This window comes from Equus asinus, chromosome 2 (genome assembly GCF_041296235.1).
Source record: "Equus asinus isolate D_3611 breed Donkey chromosome 2, EquAss-T2T_v2, whole genome shotgun sequence".
In the NCBI taxonomy this organism is placed as follows: domain Eukaryota; kingdom Metazoa; phylum Chordata; class Mammalia; order Perissodactyla; family Equidae; genus Equus; species Equus asinus.
This window is the reverse complement of record NC_091791.1, coordinates 10049550-10068709: the sequence shown is the minus strand read 5'-3', so window position 1 is coordinate 10068709 and position 19160 is coordinate 10049550. Positions and strand designations below refer to the sequence as shown.

General features: G+C 41.1%; 1 protein-coding gene across 1 annotated transcript; it reads left to right on the top strand.

Annotated features, from left to right (window-relative positions):
• Positions 1 to 596: 596 nt before the first annotated feature.
• LOC106826684 (ATPase PAAT-like) lies at positions 597 to 17639 on the top strand. Its single transcript, XM_014834156.3, has 6 exons — positions 597 to 993; positions 1675 to 1878; positions 2686 to 2758; positions 4860 to 5066; positions 10121 to 10575; positions 16794 to 17639. The coding sequence occupies exons 1-6, from the start codon at positions 830 to 832 to the stop codon at positions 17026 to 17028; spliced, it is 1338 nt and encodes a 445-aa protein (XP_014689642.3). The 5' UTR covers positions 597 to 829; the 3' UTR covers positions 17029 to 17639.
• The last annotated feature ends 1521 nt before the right edge of the window (positions 17640 to 19160 follow it).

Here is a 19160-nt window from a genome sequence, read left to right as displayed (position 1 = left end):
CAGGGCCCAGCTCAGACTCTACTCCACCAGAGACCCTGGGCCCCGTTTCTGCTCGCTCCTGCCAGGGCCAGGAGAGCAGATCGCGCGGTGCGGGCCCCTGCCCCGGGTCTTTCTCTATCTTCTGTCCAACCCCTGCGAGCCCGGTTGCCGCAGCCTGAGGGCACGAGGTCCGGGGTCTCCGCTGCACCCCTGCACGGTTCCCTGGGAACCAGAGGCCCAAGCCCCGGTGCCTCCTCACTCACCCCCGGCCCCCACGCTCAAGCCTCCCCCTACGACCCTCGAGGGCCAGAACGTGCGTGGGGAGGGTGACGAGGGAGAGGACCACCTAACTCCGCGGCCAGCCAGGCGCCGCGCCCACGCCCACCCCCACCCCCAAGACCGCAAGGGTGGTGAGGACGGCCTGCAGGTCACGTGGCGGACGACACCATACCTACCTGACTACCGACTCTCCTCATTGGACCAACCCTCCCCAGCCGCCCAGCAACCGCCGGCCACACCGCCTGCTATTTCTCCGCAGCAGCGTCGAAAAACCGACCCGGATCCCGCGCGCACCGCACTGCGCCTGCGCACAGCTCCCCCGGTAGGACGAGCGCCGTCAGTACGCATGCTCCGCGCTTGAGTTCGCCCCGCCGGTTTGGAAGCCTGCTGACATGCGCATGCGTGTCTCCAGTAGAGGTTACTCTCCCAACAGGAGCGAGTAGTGACAGCTCTTGGGTTTGAAGCCAGGCGAGCCGGAAGTTGCTCTGCTTCTTCTCTTCCACTGGGCCCCGGCGGAAACCCAAACGCTAGAAGAGAGGTTCCGGGGCCGGCCTGGGCTGGAGCCGGCACGATGGAGAGCGGAACCGGGGACGCGGCACTGACCCGCCGCCCGATGCTGGCCTCTTCCTGGGATGCCGCATGCGGGGCCCTGGCCCAGAGCCTCCATCTCGCCCGGGCTGGTCCCGGCGCCCGGGACTTCGACTGGGAGGAGCTGCTGGCGCCGCCTGCCCCGGGGTGCGCCGGGCCGGTGGGACTGGGGGTGCCGCTTGGTGACAGCCACGCTCCTGGGGGACCCTTGAGGGGCGGCGGGGGCAGTGAGGGAGAGGGTGCGGCCCGGGGTCCCTGCGGGAGCAGAACGGGCGACAGGTGTCTGCGGGCGGGGAGGGCCGGCGGCGGGGGCGGGTCCGCGGGCCGGCGGCTGCCCGGGGCGGGAGCGTGGGGCGACCCGCAACGCGGCGTCTCGGCGAGTCCCTGAGGCGGGCCTGTGGCCCCGAGGGCCCTGGCGGCCTCGGAGTCCGCGCCCTCCCGCCGACCCGCGGAAGCCCCTGTCGGCCGGGACGGGCGGGAGCGTGCCAGCCGTGGAGGAGCCCCGCCGGCTTAGCTGGAAAGACGCCCCTGTGCCTCGTGCCCTGCTCCGCGCTGCTGTGCGCGCAGGCGGTGCCGGTGCAGTTTCTGTGGGAATGAGAACAGTTCCAGGGCGTTGCGTAGACCGTCGGTGACGCAGGACCCGGTAGCGGGGAGGCCCCGATGCCTGCAGCCCCCGTGTCCGTGTAACAGCGTGTGGGGGCGCCCGGCACGGTGCTGGACCCCAGAGGCGGAGGGACGTGAGCTGGGAGAGGTCCGCGGCCACGAGCGCGTTATGGGCCGTGTTCGCAGGACGATCCTGGGTGACGTTTCGAACACCTTGCTTTTCAGGCCGGACCTGGTGGTTTTGAGGAGCAGCCCGAGCGGCCGGGATGGAAACCCCTGCTTCCTTTACCTGCGATGTGACCCCGAGGGCGGGGAAGAAATCGCTTCTGTGGGCGTTTTAAGTTCCGCCCGAAACATGGAAGTGTACTTGGGAGAGGAGTACTGTGGAACCGGCAGGGGCCAGAGTGTTCGCGGTGCTCTGGGCGGCAGGTGGGCGCCTTCCGCGTGTGGGCTGATCGTCCGCAGTCGTGTGTCTGTCGTCCTCAGCTTGTGCGGCGTTTATTGATTCTCATATCGGCGCCAGACATCAGGGCAGAGAGAATCAAAACATAGCAGCAGGCGTAGAAATTTAGGTCTCTAGGGATCTTAAAGACCGTCTAGATCAGTGCAGTTGTTTTTGTAAATGTGGCAATTGAGAGCCAATAGATGGCGGATAAGTTGGTAGAAGATCATGACTAGTTAGGGGAAGAATTTGATTAGAGTGAAGTCTTAAGTGTTTCTTGTCTGTCTCCTTTAACTCACACGGGGGTCTGTTTTCCAAAATTTAATTTGTCCATCAGTCTAGAACTCTGAACGGTTTTTCTTGTAGGAAGCCCATTACACATAGTCCACGAGCCAAGCTGCCGTATCCGCATATTTAACCTGTTACTATACTTTTGACTTTTTGTGAATTCTGACAAAGATTCTGTCCTAATCTTTCTTTCATATAACTCAGCATATGAACTGTTTATATACCTTGTATGTTGGAAGTAATAGATTGTTTTTTTGAGCTTCAAAATAGGCTCTGTGCTACATGTTTATACATTTATTATCTAATTAAATTATCTTAGATAGCTAGTAAGTGGTAGATGTAGTCTTTATACCCAGTGCAATTGAGTAGGAAGCCATAACTGTTTATGCCTCACTGAGAAAACTGAGTCTCAGGATTTAAGTATTGTCCTGGAAACTTTTATTTTTCAATATAAGTACAAAGTGGTAATGTATCAAAGTAAAAAAATTAACTTCTTTTATTTCTAGTGAACCTGAAAAGATTATTTTATACAAAAAATATCTGAAATTGGAGTCCTCCACACATGCTTGTAAAATAAAGGTAAGTCGTCACTAAATTTTTAACTAACGTGAAAACTGTAGTTTTTGTACTATATATACTTATTTTGTGTTAGTTTGGTAGTGCAGTTAGTCCCACTTGGTGCCTGGTTTTAGTTTGGAAATACTTAGTAAACATGTAAAAAGAAATTCCTTTCTAAAAAGTTATCAACATTCTTCTTTTAAAATTTGACCACTTAATAGCTATCACAATATCATGTCATGTACTATTATTAATACAGTAGTATTGTACTCTTAAGCCTCTTAAGCCTTGCAAAACTGAGTTAAAAGCATTTTTTATCTTTATAACGGTGCCAAGAAAACCACAAGCTGTTTTGGTTCCAAAATATTGAGAAAGATAGAACACAGAGAAGTTTCAGACAAGGGCACCACGAAGTCAAAGAGATTTGGACTGGTGTCTTCAGCATGCAAAATACTGTTCAAGCAATCTTTGATAATGTCATCTGATCTAGGGAAAGGATATTGAGGGGGAAATCATAAACCCTGACCATCAAGTGAGCTCTGTTGCTGTCTCACAGAATAGCCTTGGGCAGATTTTTTCACCTGTTTGGACGTACCTTGTGGGTAATATTAGGGGGCTGAAGAAAATCCTTGGATTATTTTATCTCTAAAATTTTATGCTTATTATTGCTTACAGAAGATCACAGAACTGGTTATTCCAAGATGTTGTTTAGGTAGTATATACTAATAGCTTCTAAAGTCATTTAAATAAAGTGATTCAGTCATTCAAGAAATATTTGAGTACTGATTGATGCCAAGTAGTGCACTAGACATTTAGAAACTGGCAGTAATAAAATAAATTGGAGCAAAGCCCTCACATTGCTCATATTATAGTTGGCAAGACTGATAATAAGATTCAATGTGCAAACTATGTGCGATGTACATCTGATAGTGACAAAGGCTTGGGGATTAAGAAGTGGAAAATGGATAATATGACAGTTGGAATGTGGGTGTATAAATTTAATGAGGTGTTTACTTAATTGCTGTTGACTGTGCTGTCTTTGGTGCCACTCGGAGTTTTTAGATCATGGATCTGTATTCACCTGTGTCTTTGTGTGATATATGAGTTTGTGTGTGTCTATGAAGGTAGGTGTTTTTTGTAACTGTTCTATGGAAGTACATGGGAGTGCAAAGAGTTGTTTCATTTAGGGAAATCCTGGGGTTTGTATGAAGGCTTCTTCTGGGGCAGTAGTATATGAAAGTTAAAATAATAGTTACTGATGCATAGTTTTGAGCACTTACTTACTGGTCAATACTGGCAATTTTAATATATAATTATCAGACAACCATGGAAATCATTGTTGTTACCCTCCCTTACTTTATTCCTGACTTAAATTTTGGCCTTTGCCCACGGTTGCATTGGCTATAAATACCAGAGTCATCATTGGACCCAAATCTGTATGAGTTTAAATCCTGTTCCTGTTCTACTTTGCTACTCTTGCCCATATCACGCATGAAATGTCTTGTTTCAGAAACACAGATGAAATTAGGCAACATTAAGCTGTAGGGAAACTACTGGGATAGAAGCCAGAAGAATTAGATTCAAAGCTCGACCTTACTAATGGGTGTCCTTTGACACGTTAGAAAATCACCTCTGACCTCATCTTTTCAGTGTGCAAACTATTGAGCTGTATTAATCATCTTCACATTCCCTTGCAGTTCTAAATTCTAAAAGACTGACTTATAGTTAGTATTTCAGTAAACACTTTGGGTGGGCTCTAGACAGCCTTATTTTGTGTTAAGTAATATTATAGCAAGTTGTAGGATGTTAAGGTCTCAGATTGGTGTAGTTTAAGTTCCTTAAACTAAGTAAATAAAATGTTATTTTATATCACCCCCACCTCTATTTGTTATTTTACATGTAATCTTTTAGTTTGAAAAGTACTTTTTAATTTGAATACTTTTTCTGAGCTTTATGATAAATTGGAATTTTCTCCTATGACTATTCTAGAGAAAACTTAAAAATTGTACTTAAAGTTAACCTTTGATTCTTGAATGCTTCACTCTTAGGTAATAACAAGAAACTTTAAGTGATGATTGTTTTCAATTCATTATTTTCTGGAATTTTGTTTGTTTTATAATAGTTGCTCTCCTTTGGTGAAAAGCAGTGTGTGTTCATCAGTAAACTTGTCGTACATATGCAGCCAGTTTCAGCAAATTCTTCAACAAGCCCTCAGGCTCTAGGATCAAGGATAGACCTTGACAGGGTCCAAACTCTCATGGAGTCCATGGGATCTAAGTTATCACCTGGAGCTCAGCAACTGATGAATATGGTTAGATTGCAGCAGCAGGTAAGTAGAAATAAATTTCTTTCCAGATACCATTAAAAATGTTGAGATGATGGCTTTTTATAAGGACACGTGGTGACTTAAATTTTTTCTTTGAACTTTTACTATTGATTTGACTTATTTTTTTGTGTATTTTTTATAGGTTTTCTGTTTGTGGCTATTGTGAGGCTGGTGTATAATAACCAATGTAAATAGCAATCTGTATTAACTTGATGGCCTCTTAAGTTTGACATCTTACTAAAAGCCCTACACTTTTACTCCCCCCGCCCCTGTTTTGTGTTTTTGATATCATATTTTACCTGTTTTATTTTTGTGTATCCCTTAACCTCTTGTCATAGATATAGATGATTTTAGTACTTTTATCTTTTGACCTTCATACTAGTTTTATAGGTTTTGATCCACTACCTTACTGTATGTTGCCTTTACCGGTGATATTTTTCTTAAGTAATTTTCTTATTCCTATTTGTGGTCTTTTCGTTTCTACTTAAGTAAGTCCCTTTAACATTTGTAAGGCTAGAATAGTGGTGATGAACTCCTTCGGTTTTTGCTTGTTTGGAAAACTCTTTATCTCTCCTTCCATTCTGAATGATAACCTTGCTGGGTAGAGTTTTCTTGTTTTTAGCTTTTGTCCTTTCAGCACTTTGAGTGTATTGTGCCATGCCTTCTAGCCGATAGGGTTTCTCCTGAAAAGTCCCTGGTAGCCTTACGGGGTGTTCTTTGTATGTAACTTGTTGCTTTTCTCTTGCAGGTTTTAGGATTCTCTTTTTATCTTTAATTTTTGACATTTTAATTATAATGTGTGTTGTTGTGGGCCTCTTTGGGTTCATCTTGTTTGGTACTCTCTAGGCTTCCTGTACATGGATGTCTGTTTCCTTTCCCAGCTTAGGGAAGTTTTCAGCTATTATTGTTATTTTTTATTGAGATCATAATAGTTAACAACATTGTGAAATTTCAGTTGTACATTATTATTTGACCATCACCATATAAGTGCTCCCCTTCACTGTTTGTGCCCACCCTCCAGCCCCCTTTCCCCTGGTAACCACTGATCTGTTCTCTTTGTCCGTGAGTTTGTTTATCTTCCACATATGAGTGAAATCATATGATGGTTGTCTTTCTCTGTCTGGCTTATTTCCCTTAAGATAATACCCTCAAGGTTCATGTTGTTGCAAATGGGATGAATTTGTCTTTTTTCTGGATGAGTAGTATTCCATTTATATATACCACATCTTTCTTATCCAGTCATCAGTCAGTGAGCACGTGGGTTGCTTTCGCATCTTGGCTATTGTGAATAACGCTGCAATGAGCATAGGCTTATGTAAGAGATGCCTTATGAGGCCCAGCAGTTTGGTCTCCTCTTGTCACCTGTCACATGCTCCAGGGCTATCCCCTATGTGGGCTGCCTGTGCCCTTCTGTTGTGGCAGGGTTGCTGTTGAGCTGCAGGCACATGGGTAGTAGGCTAGGCTGGCCCCCAGGCTGCCTGGTTGTAAGTTTCAGTTGTGTGCAGCTGCTATGGGCTCTTTATTTGGTGGGGCAAGCCCCCAGCATGGCATACTGCAAGTTCAGTAGCATACAACTACTGCAGTTTTGTTGGTAAGCCAATTAGGCCCCCAGTGTGGCTGGTTACTAGGCTCTGGGGCACACAAATGCTGCAGGCCCCTGATGCGGCTCCCTGCTGTGCTCACTTGTCTGTATTTCGGGGGTGGAGAGTGGGATAGACTTAAGTGAGGCTTGCTGCACAGCAGGCAGTTGCTGTGAGCTAGCTTTTAGGTGGGGCCTGCCTCTGGAAAGAACTAGCTTATGGTCAGGCCAGGCCCCGAGTGCAGCAGTGCACAACCATTTCAGGCCTTGGAAAGTGGGGCAGATCCCCTGGGGGCCTGTTTGCGGCAGCTGAGAGCCCAAGTCCACCATGGACCCCCAAGGCCACCGTGGGTCCACATAGCCACCATGGGCTTACTAGTGGGTGGTGCCACTCCCTGGGGCAGGCTGCCTGCTGCCTAGTTTTTCTCAATTGCCTCAGACACTAGTGGGCAGGGCAGACCCCTATGTTATGAGGCTAGAGGAAAGATTCTAATGGTGCCAACCAGCCTGCCAGACTCTGTGACAGCACAACTGACTAGGTTGCAATAATGGCTGCCTGTTGGGCTGGCCCGGTGGCACAGCGGTTAAGTTCGCACGTTCTGCTTCTCGGCAGCCTGGGGTTTGCTGGTTCGGATCCTGGGTGCGGACATGGCACCGCTTGGCATGCCATGCTGTGGTAGGTGTCCCACATATAAAGTAGGGGAAGATGGGCATGGATGTTAGCTCAGGGCCAGGCTTCCTCAGCAAAAAAGAGGAGGACTGACAGTAGTTAGCTCAGGGCTAATCTTCCTCAAAAAAAATAAAAATAAAAAAATAATGGTTGCCTCCAGTGTCTCAGTCCCTGGGGGCTGGGCCCAGCTGCCTCCTGCCTCTTTGGGGTGTATTCTGAGCTTAGTAAGTGAGTCTCTTTTAGCAGGGGACTAGGCACTTTTCTATCTGGCATTTTTGTGCTTGTTTCTGGGTCGAGTGAGTCCGTGCATGGGCCCTTTAAGAGCAAGTTTTCCTGTCCCTGAAGTTCTGTAGTTTTCCTGGGCGTATTCCCCATTGGTTTTCAAAGCCCGCAAAACCAGATATTATGGGATCTCATCTCCCTTGTGCTGGATCTAAGATCTGGGGTGCCTAATGTGGAGCTCAAAACCCACGCTCCTCTGGGAAAAGCAGCATACCTTTGAGATCGCTTCTGACCGTGAAATGCCGTGGCTGGGGTGTGGTTTTTTCCCTCAACGGGGCTGTTTCTCTGCCACTTTCACCCCTGTCTGTGTTGTCCCTTGTTGTGGAGATTCTTTCTATCCAGTTTTCAGATCTTTCTCAGAATATATTGTTCCACAGGTAGTTGTGGTTTTGTTGTGTCCATGGGAGGGGGCGACTTCAGGATCCTCCTATGCTGCCATCTTGTAAACTTCAGATGTTTTTGGTAGGATGAGTAGCAGTACATAGAAGAAATTTGAACATCTGTTTTTGTATACTTGTTCAAATATCTATTTAGGGTAAATTCCTAGAAGTGGAATTATTTTGGCAAAGGGTAAGCCCTTTAAATTATTTAATATGTATTTAGTTGTCTACTTTCTAAAGGATTTGATGTGACTTGCCAAACAATCTATGATAAGACAAGTAAAAAATAAGAACTGAATAAACTCACATAAAAACAAGTAGAGAAATAGTCACCAGGCACCTGAGATTTGTTCATTTACATGTAGACTTACCTGTGAATGTCTTGATATTTAATACAAAGAAAAATCATCTGAAGAGCTCTCATCTGAGAAAAAATGACTAAAAGTCTGAATTTCTTATAATAATTCAGAATATTAAGATATGTCAGAAAAGGATAATTTGCTAACAAATACCTTCACATTTGGATTTTTCTATTTAAATTTTCTGTCAGATGAATAGTCATCCCTAATTTTGACATTGGCTCTAATGTAAATATCATTTGTTAATGCAGATTTGCCAGTTTTCTACCATACTTTTTTTGAGGTATGACAAAGAAATAAATGAGTTTTTCCATTGTGAGTGAGTAAAGTTCCTTTCATTCAGCTAAAGGAGAATTGTCTAATTCTAAAATTTATATGTAATTATATATAATCCATTGTTCCAGGATTAATTTAAGGTTTATTCAAAACTTGGATTCAAGAGAACCAGATGAGTTGACGGTAGGTTAACATTTCTCTATAAAGAGACTTCTTCCAAAGTGCAGTTCTGTGAAAGAATTTCTCTTGGGACTTGACATCACAAGCTCCCTCTCCCAAAAACCTCACACACACATACTTCTCTGGCCCTCTTTATTCCCCTTTTCTATTTTTTTTTTCCCTAAAGTATTTATCATGATCTCCATCCACAGGAAACATTTTCTTTTCTTTTTTTCCCTTTCCCTTTCCCCTCTCCTTGTTTCCTTAGCATGTAGGCTCCATGAGGTCAGGGATTTTAATTTGTTTTGTTCACTGCTGTATTTTTTTTTCCAGCGCCTGAAACAGTATCTAGCACAGAGTAGATTCCTGGTAAATATTTACTGAATAAGTAATGTTGGTTTAGCTTAGTCCAGAAATATACTTTTTAGAATATGTAGATAAATGTATGAACTGAGTTTGTTCAGCTAATCTTGAATAATACTTTTCAGTCTGTCTCTCAGCACCTGTTGAGCAGGAATAAGTATGGGCAGGTGTGTGCTGATAGCAATCTTTAGTAGACATCTGTGTTTTGAATTTAGGATAGAGTCTTATGCCCTGACACTTCATTAGGCTAGAGTTTGTTTTGCTTTTCTCTTGTGGAAAAATTGAAGATATCATAACCTTCTCTTCAAGACAAGCCAGAATCTTCTCAGGAAATAGTACTGCATAAGCAGTTGACTGCAGGTCACAAAAGAGAACTCTTACTATCCTGGAAATTCTTAAAGCAAACACAGCCAAAAGGTAGCTCATTTTAGTCATTGAAAATGCCACAAATGTACCCGTGGTACATCTAACTTTAAATAGTGGAACTATCTGTGTCGTTCCCGTGAAAGGTTCATTGCAAAAGACATGCCTAAGCAAAAATGAGTAGTTTATCATATGTTGAAAGTTGATGAATGATATTTAATTATAGGAAAATTATAAATTATGACTCAATTGAGAGTCCTGTATTTTATTACTATAAATTAGGGAGGGCTTTGTAATAAAAACATTAGTGCCAGTGCAGTTTTACTAAGCATGCTAATGTTTATTTTAGTATTTTCTTTAGAAAAAACTACGGTGAAATGGGGAAAGGCCCTGACTCTTAGAGTTAGGTGGCCCAAGTTTATGTCCTCATTCTGTCACTTACTAGTTTTGTTACCTTGGCCAAGTTACCTTTAGCCTTGGTCTCCTCAACTTAATTTTGGCTTACTTCTTATGTATATTTTGATCAAATGAAAGAATGTACATTGCCTGACATAGTAATTATCCCCAAAATTAGCTCTCATTACTATTAATATTACTAGTAACATTTACTTCTTTACCTTGCTTAGAATTGTATTCCCATTGGAGAGCAGCTTCAGTCGGTTTTGGGAAATACTGGACACAAGCATATGATTGACCTACAATCATCGTCTACTTCAGGAGCCTTCAGCAAGTCATCGTCCACACCTTTTCCTTTTAGAACTGGATTGACATCTGGAAATGTGCCTGAAAACTTAAAAGCTTACCCTGATAAAAGTACGCAGCCACTTGGTGGAGGAAATATTGCAAACCTTGAAGAGCGTAAAATTGTGCCACAAAACCATTCTCTTCTTGAGAATGATCTTAAAAATGCACTATCTTCTTTCCTATCAAAGAAAGCAAGTGACAACTCAAATATACCAAACTCTGAGCTGCTGCCTCTTCTACAGAGTATGTGTAGTCAAGGTAACCATTTCCACGTAGGACGTAACACCAAGTGGCTGGAAAACATCACTAAGCCCAGTGAAGGCATTGTTGGTGCTGCGTAAGTATTTGTTTTAAGACAGCGGTGGCTTAGATCTGTTAGATGTGAGAATCAGCTGAAGGGAGACAGATTTGTCTCAATGAGTATCTTGCCTGAAAATCTGTTTCTGGAAATAATTTTAGGAGCTTTTACATTTTACCGTTAACACACTTAAAGGGAATAACTATTACACAGAGTAGAATTGGTTGCTTTGAAAGAGGTTCCTAAAAGTGGAGGTATTGAGCTCTTGAAGTGTTACAAACATCATGTAGAGGTTGGACTAGAACATTATTTGCATAAATGGAGTGGGGCTGTGGACCCATAATCTTTATATTGTTTTTATTTAAGTTTGTACTAAATTTTTTGGCTAAGTATGTTAAGCATGTCATTGTAACAGAATTTCTTTGTAGATCATGTTTGGCCTAGGCTAATTTTGGAATAATCAAAACTATATTAGGATGCTAACTATTTATAATATATAGTATATAAGCCCTTATCCCCTGATCTTATAATCCCATATTTTTGCAGTACATTTGATTAAGAGATGGTTAAGTATTTACTGTGTTCCCTATCCTTTACATAAATATTTTGTTGTCACTGCCATTGAGTCACTTCGGACTCCTGGTGACTCTGTACAGCAGAGCGAACCCCACACGGTCTTTTTGTGCCATCATCTCATCTTCTGGTGCTATATCAGACAATGCTCCTCTACTATTCATAGGGTTTTCTTTGCCACTTTTTTCAGAAGTAGGTGGACAGGTCCTTCTTCCTAGTTCATCTTAGTCTGGAAACTGCACCAAAACCTGTCCACCATAAATGACCCTGTTGGTATTCAAAATACCAGTGGCGTAACTTCAGCATCACAGCAACATGCAGCTGGCACTATATGACAATTGACAGAGGGTGGTTGTAGTTCCCTGACTGGGTAACGAACCCGGGCCATGGCAGCAAGAGCACCAAATCTTAACCATTAGACCATCGGGGCTGGCTTTACATAAATATAGTATGTCAAAATAGTGTTCTAGACTGGAATTCAGGACTCTGGTTATAGTTTTAGCTTAACCACTTTACCACACTGTTTAATCTTCCTTTGAATTTTTGTCTGAAAAAGATGTAGTTGGATTAGTTTGGAACTAAACAATACCAATCAACCAACAGTATCTAATTGACATTTAAAGACGATTCCACCAGCAATAGCAGAATACACATTTTTTTCAAGTGTCTATGGAAGATTCACAAAGTTAGATTATATCTTGAGTGATCAAGTAAACCTAACCAAATTTAAAAGGATTGAAATCATACAAAGTATATTTTCTGACCATAAATGAATCCAACTAGCAATCAATAATAGACAACAAGAAAATTTCCAAACACTTGGAAATTAAACAACATGCTTCTAAATAATCTGTGCTTCAAGGAGATCTCAACAGAAATTTAAAAATACATGGAAATCAATGAAAATAAAACAGATCAAACTTGAGAAGAATGTTTATAGCACTAAATGTGTACATTAGAAAAGAGGAGGGGCCGGCCCATGGCGCAGAAGTTAAGTGCACACATTCCACTTTGGTGGCCCAGGGTTCACTGGTTTGGATCCTGGGTGTGGACATGACACCGCTTGGCAAGCCATGCTGTGGCAGACGTCCCACAGGTAAAGTAGAGGAAGATGGACTTGGATGTTAGCTCAGGGCCAGTCTTCCTCAGAAAAAGAAAAAAAAAGAGGTCTGCACAACACAAAACTACACAACTCAACCAAGGTGAAATAGATAATTGTAATAGTCCTATAAACATTAAAGAAATTGATTTTTTAATTTAAAAGCCTAGAAAATAAACCCAAAGCAAGCAGAAAGAAAGAAATGACAAAGAGCAGAAATCAATGAAATTGAAAAAGAAGGAAACAATGAAATCAATGAAGCAGAAAGCTAGTTCTTTGAAAATATCAGTAAAATTGATAAACTACTACAAATTCTGGCTAGCAAGACTGGCAGAGATAAAAAGAGAGAAGACACAAGTCATCAATATCAGGAATATAACAGGAAATAGCACTCCAGATCCTAAGGCCATTAAAAACATAAGGGAATATTATCAACAACTTTATGCTCACGAATTTGACAGTTTAGAAGAAATGGATCACTTCTTCGAAAAAAACAAACTACCAAGCTCAACCAAGATGAAATAGATATACAGAATAGTCCTATAGCCACTAAAAGTACTGCATTTGTAATTTGAAAGTTCATGTAAAAGAAATATCCAGGCCCAGGTGGTTCCGCTGGAGAATTCTACCAAACATTTAAAGAACACCAGTTTTACACACTTCCAAAAAATAGATGGGAAGGGAGACTTCTGAACTCATTTTAAAAAGCCAGTATAGGGACTGGCCCCGTGGCTGAGAGGTTAGGTTCGCAGGCTTGGCTGCAGCGGCCCAGCGTTTTGCCAGTTCAAGTCCTGGGCAAGGACGTGGCACTGCTCATAGGGCCATGTAGGGGCAGTGTCCCACATGCCACAACTGGAGGGACCCGTAGCTAGGAATATACAACTATGTATCGGGGGGCTTTGGGGAGAAAAAGGAAAAAAAAAAATCTTTAAAATCTTAAAAAAAATTTTAAAAATCTTAAAAAGCCAGTATACCCTGATACCAAAATTAGATTGCTCCAGAGAAAATGCAATACATAAAAGTATATGTAAATACAAAAATATATAAATCTAGGAACATAATTATAAAAATACAAAAATCTTGGGGCTGGCCCCGTGGCCGAGTGGTTAAGTTCGTGCGCTCCACTGCAGGCGGCCCAGTGTTTCGTCGGTTCGAATCCTGGGCGCGGACATGGCACTGCTCATCAAACCACGCTGAGGCGGCGTCCCACATGCCACAACTAGAAGAACCCACAACGAAGAATACACAACTATGTAGTGGGGGGCTTTGGGGAGAAAAAGGAAAAAATAAAATCTTATTAAAAATATAAAAAAAAATACAAAAATCTGGCAAAATATATACAAGATCTGTAGACTGAAAATTCTAGGATGATGATGAAAAAAATTAGAGAAGACCTAAAAAATGGAGAGACGTACCAAGTTCATGAATTTGAAGACTCAACATAGTGAAAATGTCAGTTGCCTACAAATGAGTTAGAGGTTTAATGCAATTCCTATCAAAAGTTCAGCAAGATTTTTGTAAATATAGACAAGATTATTTTAAAATTTGGAAAAGGAAAGATAAAGGAACTAGAAAAGCTAAAAGAGTTCTGAAAAGAAGAATCAAGTGAGAGAAATCACTAGTTGATTTCAAGACATATAGCTGGAATATCAAAACTATCATACTGGCGGAGGGACAGAAACATAGATTAATAGACTAGAGCACACAGAAATACTCCACACAAATATGGCCAACTGATTTTTCAAAAAGGTGCAAGAGCAGTTCGGTGGAGGAGGATAGTCTTTTAACACGGGGTGCTGGAGCAGTTGGCTATCTAAAGGGCAAAAAGTGAACTATGACCTAAACCTCATACCTTATACGAAGATTAACTCAAAATGGATCTTGGACTTACATAAAGCTATAAAACTTTTCTAATGATATATAGGAGAAAATCTTGGTGACTTAAGACTAGGAAAAGACTTCTTAGATATGACACCAAAAACAGGAAAATTGAAAATTTGAGGGGCCGGCCTGGTGGCCCAATGGTTAAGTTCGCACATTCCACTTCAGCGGCCTGGGGTTCACCAGTTCAGATCCCAGGTGCACACATGGCACCGCTTGATAAGCCATGCTATGACAGGTGTCCCACATATAAAGCAGAGGAAGATGGGTGCAGATGTTAGCTCAGGGCCAGTCTTCCTCAGCAAAAAGACGAGGATTGATGGCAGATGTTAGCTCAGGGCTAATCTTCCTCAAAATAAATAAATAAATAAAGCTCTTTCTTTAAAAAAAAAGAAAAGAGAAAGTTTCATATATTGGACCACATCCAAATTTAAAACTTTAGCCCTGTGGAAGACCCTGTTAAGAGGGTTAAAATACACTTTACAAAGTGGGAGAAAATATTTGCAAATTACAAATCCAACAAGTGACTTATACTTAAAATATGTGAAGACTTCTCAAAACTCAGTATTAAAAAATAATCTAATTGGAACATGGGCAAAAGACATAAAGAGACATTTCGCCAGAGATTATATACAAATAGCAAACAAGCACGTGAAAAGGTGATCAACATTGACTTACGGCTGTTAGGGAAATGCATATTAAAACCACAAGATACTACTACACAGTTATTCAAATGGCTAAAAATAAAAAGTTTATAAAATGGTAACAATGCCAAATACTGATGAGGATGTGGAGAAACGATCTCATTCATTGCTGGTGGGAATGTAAAATGATACAGCCTGTCTAAAAGATGTTTTGTCATTTTCTTGAAAACTAAATGTATAGTCACCATGTGATTCGGAGTTGTACTCCTGGGCATTTATCTCAGAGCAATGAAAACTTATGTCCATACAAAAACCTGTACATGGTTGTTCATAGAAGCTTTATTTGTATGTAATAGCCAAAAGCTGGAAACAACCGAAATATCAAAAACAGATGAATGGTTAAACAAACTGTGGTATATCTCTATCACAGGAGGCTAATAAGCAATAAAAAGGAACTGTTGATATACACAACAACTTGGATGGCTCTCAAGGGCATTATGCTGAGTGACAAAAGAGAATCTCGGGGGTCATGTACTGTACGGTTCTATTTGTACAACATTCTCGACACAAATTATAGAGATGGAGACCGTGTTAGTGGTCACCAGGCATTAGGCATGGAGGGGATTAGGGGAGTGGAGGTGAAAACAGAGTAGGAGGAGGGAGATCTTTGTAGTTAAGGAATATTTCTGCATCTTGATTGTGGTGACATTTACTTACTGTGTATGCATGTGATAAAATGGGATACACACACTGTACTAGCATCAATTTCTGGGTTTTGATATTATACCGTCGTTAGGTAAGATGGGACCATTGGCACAATTGGGTGAAGGGTACTGGGGAACTCTAGTAATCTTTACAACTTCCTGTGAATCTACAGTTATTTGAAAATATAGAGTTTTTTTTTTTTTTTTTAGAAAAAACACCTTCATATATTCTAGAGTAGTGGTTCTCTAATTTTTAGGTCTTTACAATCTTAAAAACAATTGAGGACTCTAACCTTTATTTATATAGGCTATAGAAAAATATTTGTTTAAAAATAACCCATTATATAGGAAGCTGACAATTTTTATGAAAAAAATACTTTCTGAAAGTTTAGTGAGAATGGTATTGTTTTAAATTTATATAAATCCATATTAGCTTTTGGTTGCATTCTCCTATATGTTGCATTGTAGCGTGTTTAATCAATAGCTAGAAAGACCACAGTAGAAGTACTGAGAACAAACTGAGTTAATCTCTGAGAAAACTATTTATTTACACACTAAACCTACTACCTTAGGAAATTCCAGGAAACAGAAGAATACACAGCCGCACATTCTATTAGTCCTCAGAGCAATAACATTACACATTGTGTAGCCTCTGGAAAATGTCATTGTATGTTCAGGAGAATATGAAGATGAGAAGTTCAAGTAACGGTATTATTATAAAATTACTTTTGGCCTCTCAGAACCCCTGAAAAAGTCATGGAGACCCCAGGGGTTTGTGGACTACACTCTGAAATTCAGTGTCCTAGTGTTCATTCATCGTGAACTTTAGAAACTGGCGTACTTTTTATTTTTACTTTCTTTTGCCCATTCCAGCTACATTCATTTTTAAATGTTTTCGTAGTAGGTTAGAAAAGAACCTTTCGGTACTTTAGTCACGTTGCGTGGATGAAAAACGACAAGACTGTTTAAATTGTAGGGTTGCTTGGGGATGTCCTTGGAAGACATACATGAGACTGAAATTCGGCAAGACCGGTTTTGATTTGGAGCTCAGAATCAAAAAGACCCTTTCTAAAGACTTGTTCTTTGAGGGTAGAAATTGTATCATCTTCACTTGTATATTCTCATGTCAATTGTTTGCTTAAATGTTTAGCGAATTAAGGAAATAAGAATGCTTTGGGCATTCAGGATTGTGGGTGCCTGTTGTGCATGTATTTTAGAACCTGGAAGTGTGTCGTAAGGAGATAGAGCACAGTTGTGGAGACAAACGTCAGCAATGTGTGTTGACTGCTTGTAGTATAGTTTGGTTGTTTGGGGTATAATATTAGAGATAATGATTACTTTTACATTTATTTTTAGAATGGAAGAGCAACCTGTTTGCTCCTACTTGGAAAAGATTCTTTCTAAAAATATGGAACTGATGGAGAAGAAACTTATGGACCACATCGATCAGCAAATGTATAAACTCCAGGAGCACATAGATAATAAGATTGCTTTGTTAATGGACTTGCTGCAAAATCCCCACTCCCCAGGCACTGGGACGCCTCTAAGACATTATGACTCTGGAGAAAGACTTTCAAATGGAGAAAGATAAGTGCTCAACATGTACAGTGTGCTAAGATATTTATTACATATTTATTACAAGGCGAAAACCCCAAAAAACTTTATGAAAAGCAAGTATTTAATGTCCTTTGAACAGTCACCATTTACTTACGTAAAGTGACCTCTGTGTTCATTTTTATTGCACTTATTATAATCTAGTACTGTACACTAAGAGTTAACATGATATGGTCATAAATTATTTTAGTTTGTAATATTGTTCACTCTTACAGAAATTTATGTCAACTTCTAGGTTGCTTAAGTGTTTAAAATTTTTAAGGGTTTCTAATGCAGTTCATTATTTTGTATTGTATATGTGTTTGATAGAAGTACTCTTTATTTATAAAAGACCTTATTTTATAGTCTTAGGAGTATGAAAAAGAAGGCTTACACTATTTGATAATTTTTTTTTCTTTGTTCCTGGAAAATTGAATACTTAAGACTTGGAACCTTTAATTCAGATCACTAATTTACATTTTGTATTATTTATCTCAGATTATGAATAAGATGCAGTGTTTGGCATGTGTAAATATACACTGAGCTGTTAATATTATTTGTTTCAGTACAGTAGCAGTAAATATGAAAATAAAAATCAGAACTGGCCAATTCTTTGTCAGGATTATTACTTTAGATTTAGTGTTTGATGTAAAACGAGAGAAGTCATCTTGTTTTATCTCAATACACCCAGAAAGTACAACTCTCCTTTTCTGAGCCAGTGCTTCTTTCCAGAGCCCTCTCTGGTATGTTGAAAGTTTGGGCTGCTGAGGTTCTGCACTGAAGGATTAAGGCATCTGAGCCAAGGAGATTGCAGTGCTCTCTGGCCGACTTCATTTTCAGAAATTACAACTATTGGATGTGTGTTGAAGGGCGATATGTTACATCTGAAAAATAAATGTATTCACTCTGGAAACTACATAAGTAAATAGAAATGTTTCATTTTCAGTGATTCTTTGCTTAAAATGTTTTATTTTTCTGAAAAGATGTGTTTCACACTCATTGAATGTTTTGGTGAATTTATTCTTTAAGATACTGGCTAAATTTATATACTGTTCATTTTTCATTATACTACAAAGATAACAAGATATATGGACCACTCTTTGACCTCAGTCACTTGAGGATCTGCATATCACTTTTTTTAGTCTCTTCAAATTTATGGGACATTCACAACATATATGGCTATAAGATAGTATTTCCTTTGTCATTCAGGAGTAATCTGTCTCACTTCAAGCTGTACCCTTTAGTAGATTTTACAGTTTCTGGTGTTTGTAGTCTGTTTGTTGATTTACAAAATGCTTATGATTGTAGCCATAGTCACTTCATTCAGTGCGAGGACCGTGAATGAGAATAGAAATAGATGGTTGAAAAACTAATGATAGTTCCTTCTGCATGCATTTGATGATGAAATACTGTAATTGGGGAGCAAGATTGCAATCATTTCAAAAAGTAATATTTGGCAATATGAAAAATGATAAATTTATCATTTTCCTACATAATGAATTTTATGCATGTTATGACTTTGTTAAATTGACATTTGTTAAGTAGAATACAGGGTACCGGTTGGTTTTCCACTTGGCATGCCTCGAGGGGCCACATGAGGAGGTCAGGGAAGGGTGCAGGCAGAGAGAGGCAGGATCTGGGGTACTTGGTTTTATGAGGGCCTATGGATGGAGTGCTTGGGGGTTCCTGGGCTAAGCCTGGATTGGTTTATTCATACTAAAAAGAGTGGACTTTTGGTAAGCACCATGGGGGTCTTATCTAAGGGGTGCACATGGGGAAGGCCCTGGGAGGCGGAGGAGACCTTATTACAAGGCTTGTTGGGACAGTCATGTCAGGAACTTACAGTTACCTGTAACTCTGCAGGCTATTATTTAGGGCATGCGCTTGCTTGAGGGGCTAGTGTCAGTTTAAGGCCCCCATAGGCCGCTTGGCCAGACAAAATGGATGCAGAGGCAGCAGTACCGTGGAGTAGCTTAGCTAAACTCTCAACAATGCATCCATCTTCCTCTACTTTATAGGGCACCTACCACAGCATGGCTTTTGCCAAGTAGTGCCATGTCCGCACCAGGGATCCCAAACGGCGAACCCTGGGCTGCCAAGAAGCGGAACATGCGAACTTAACTGCTTTGC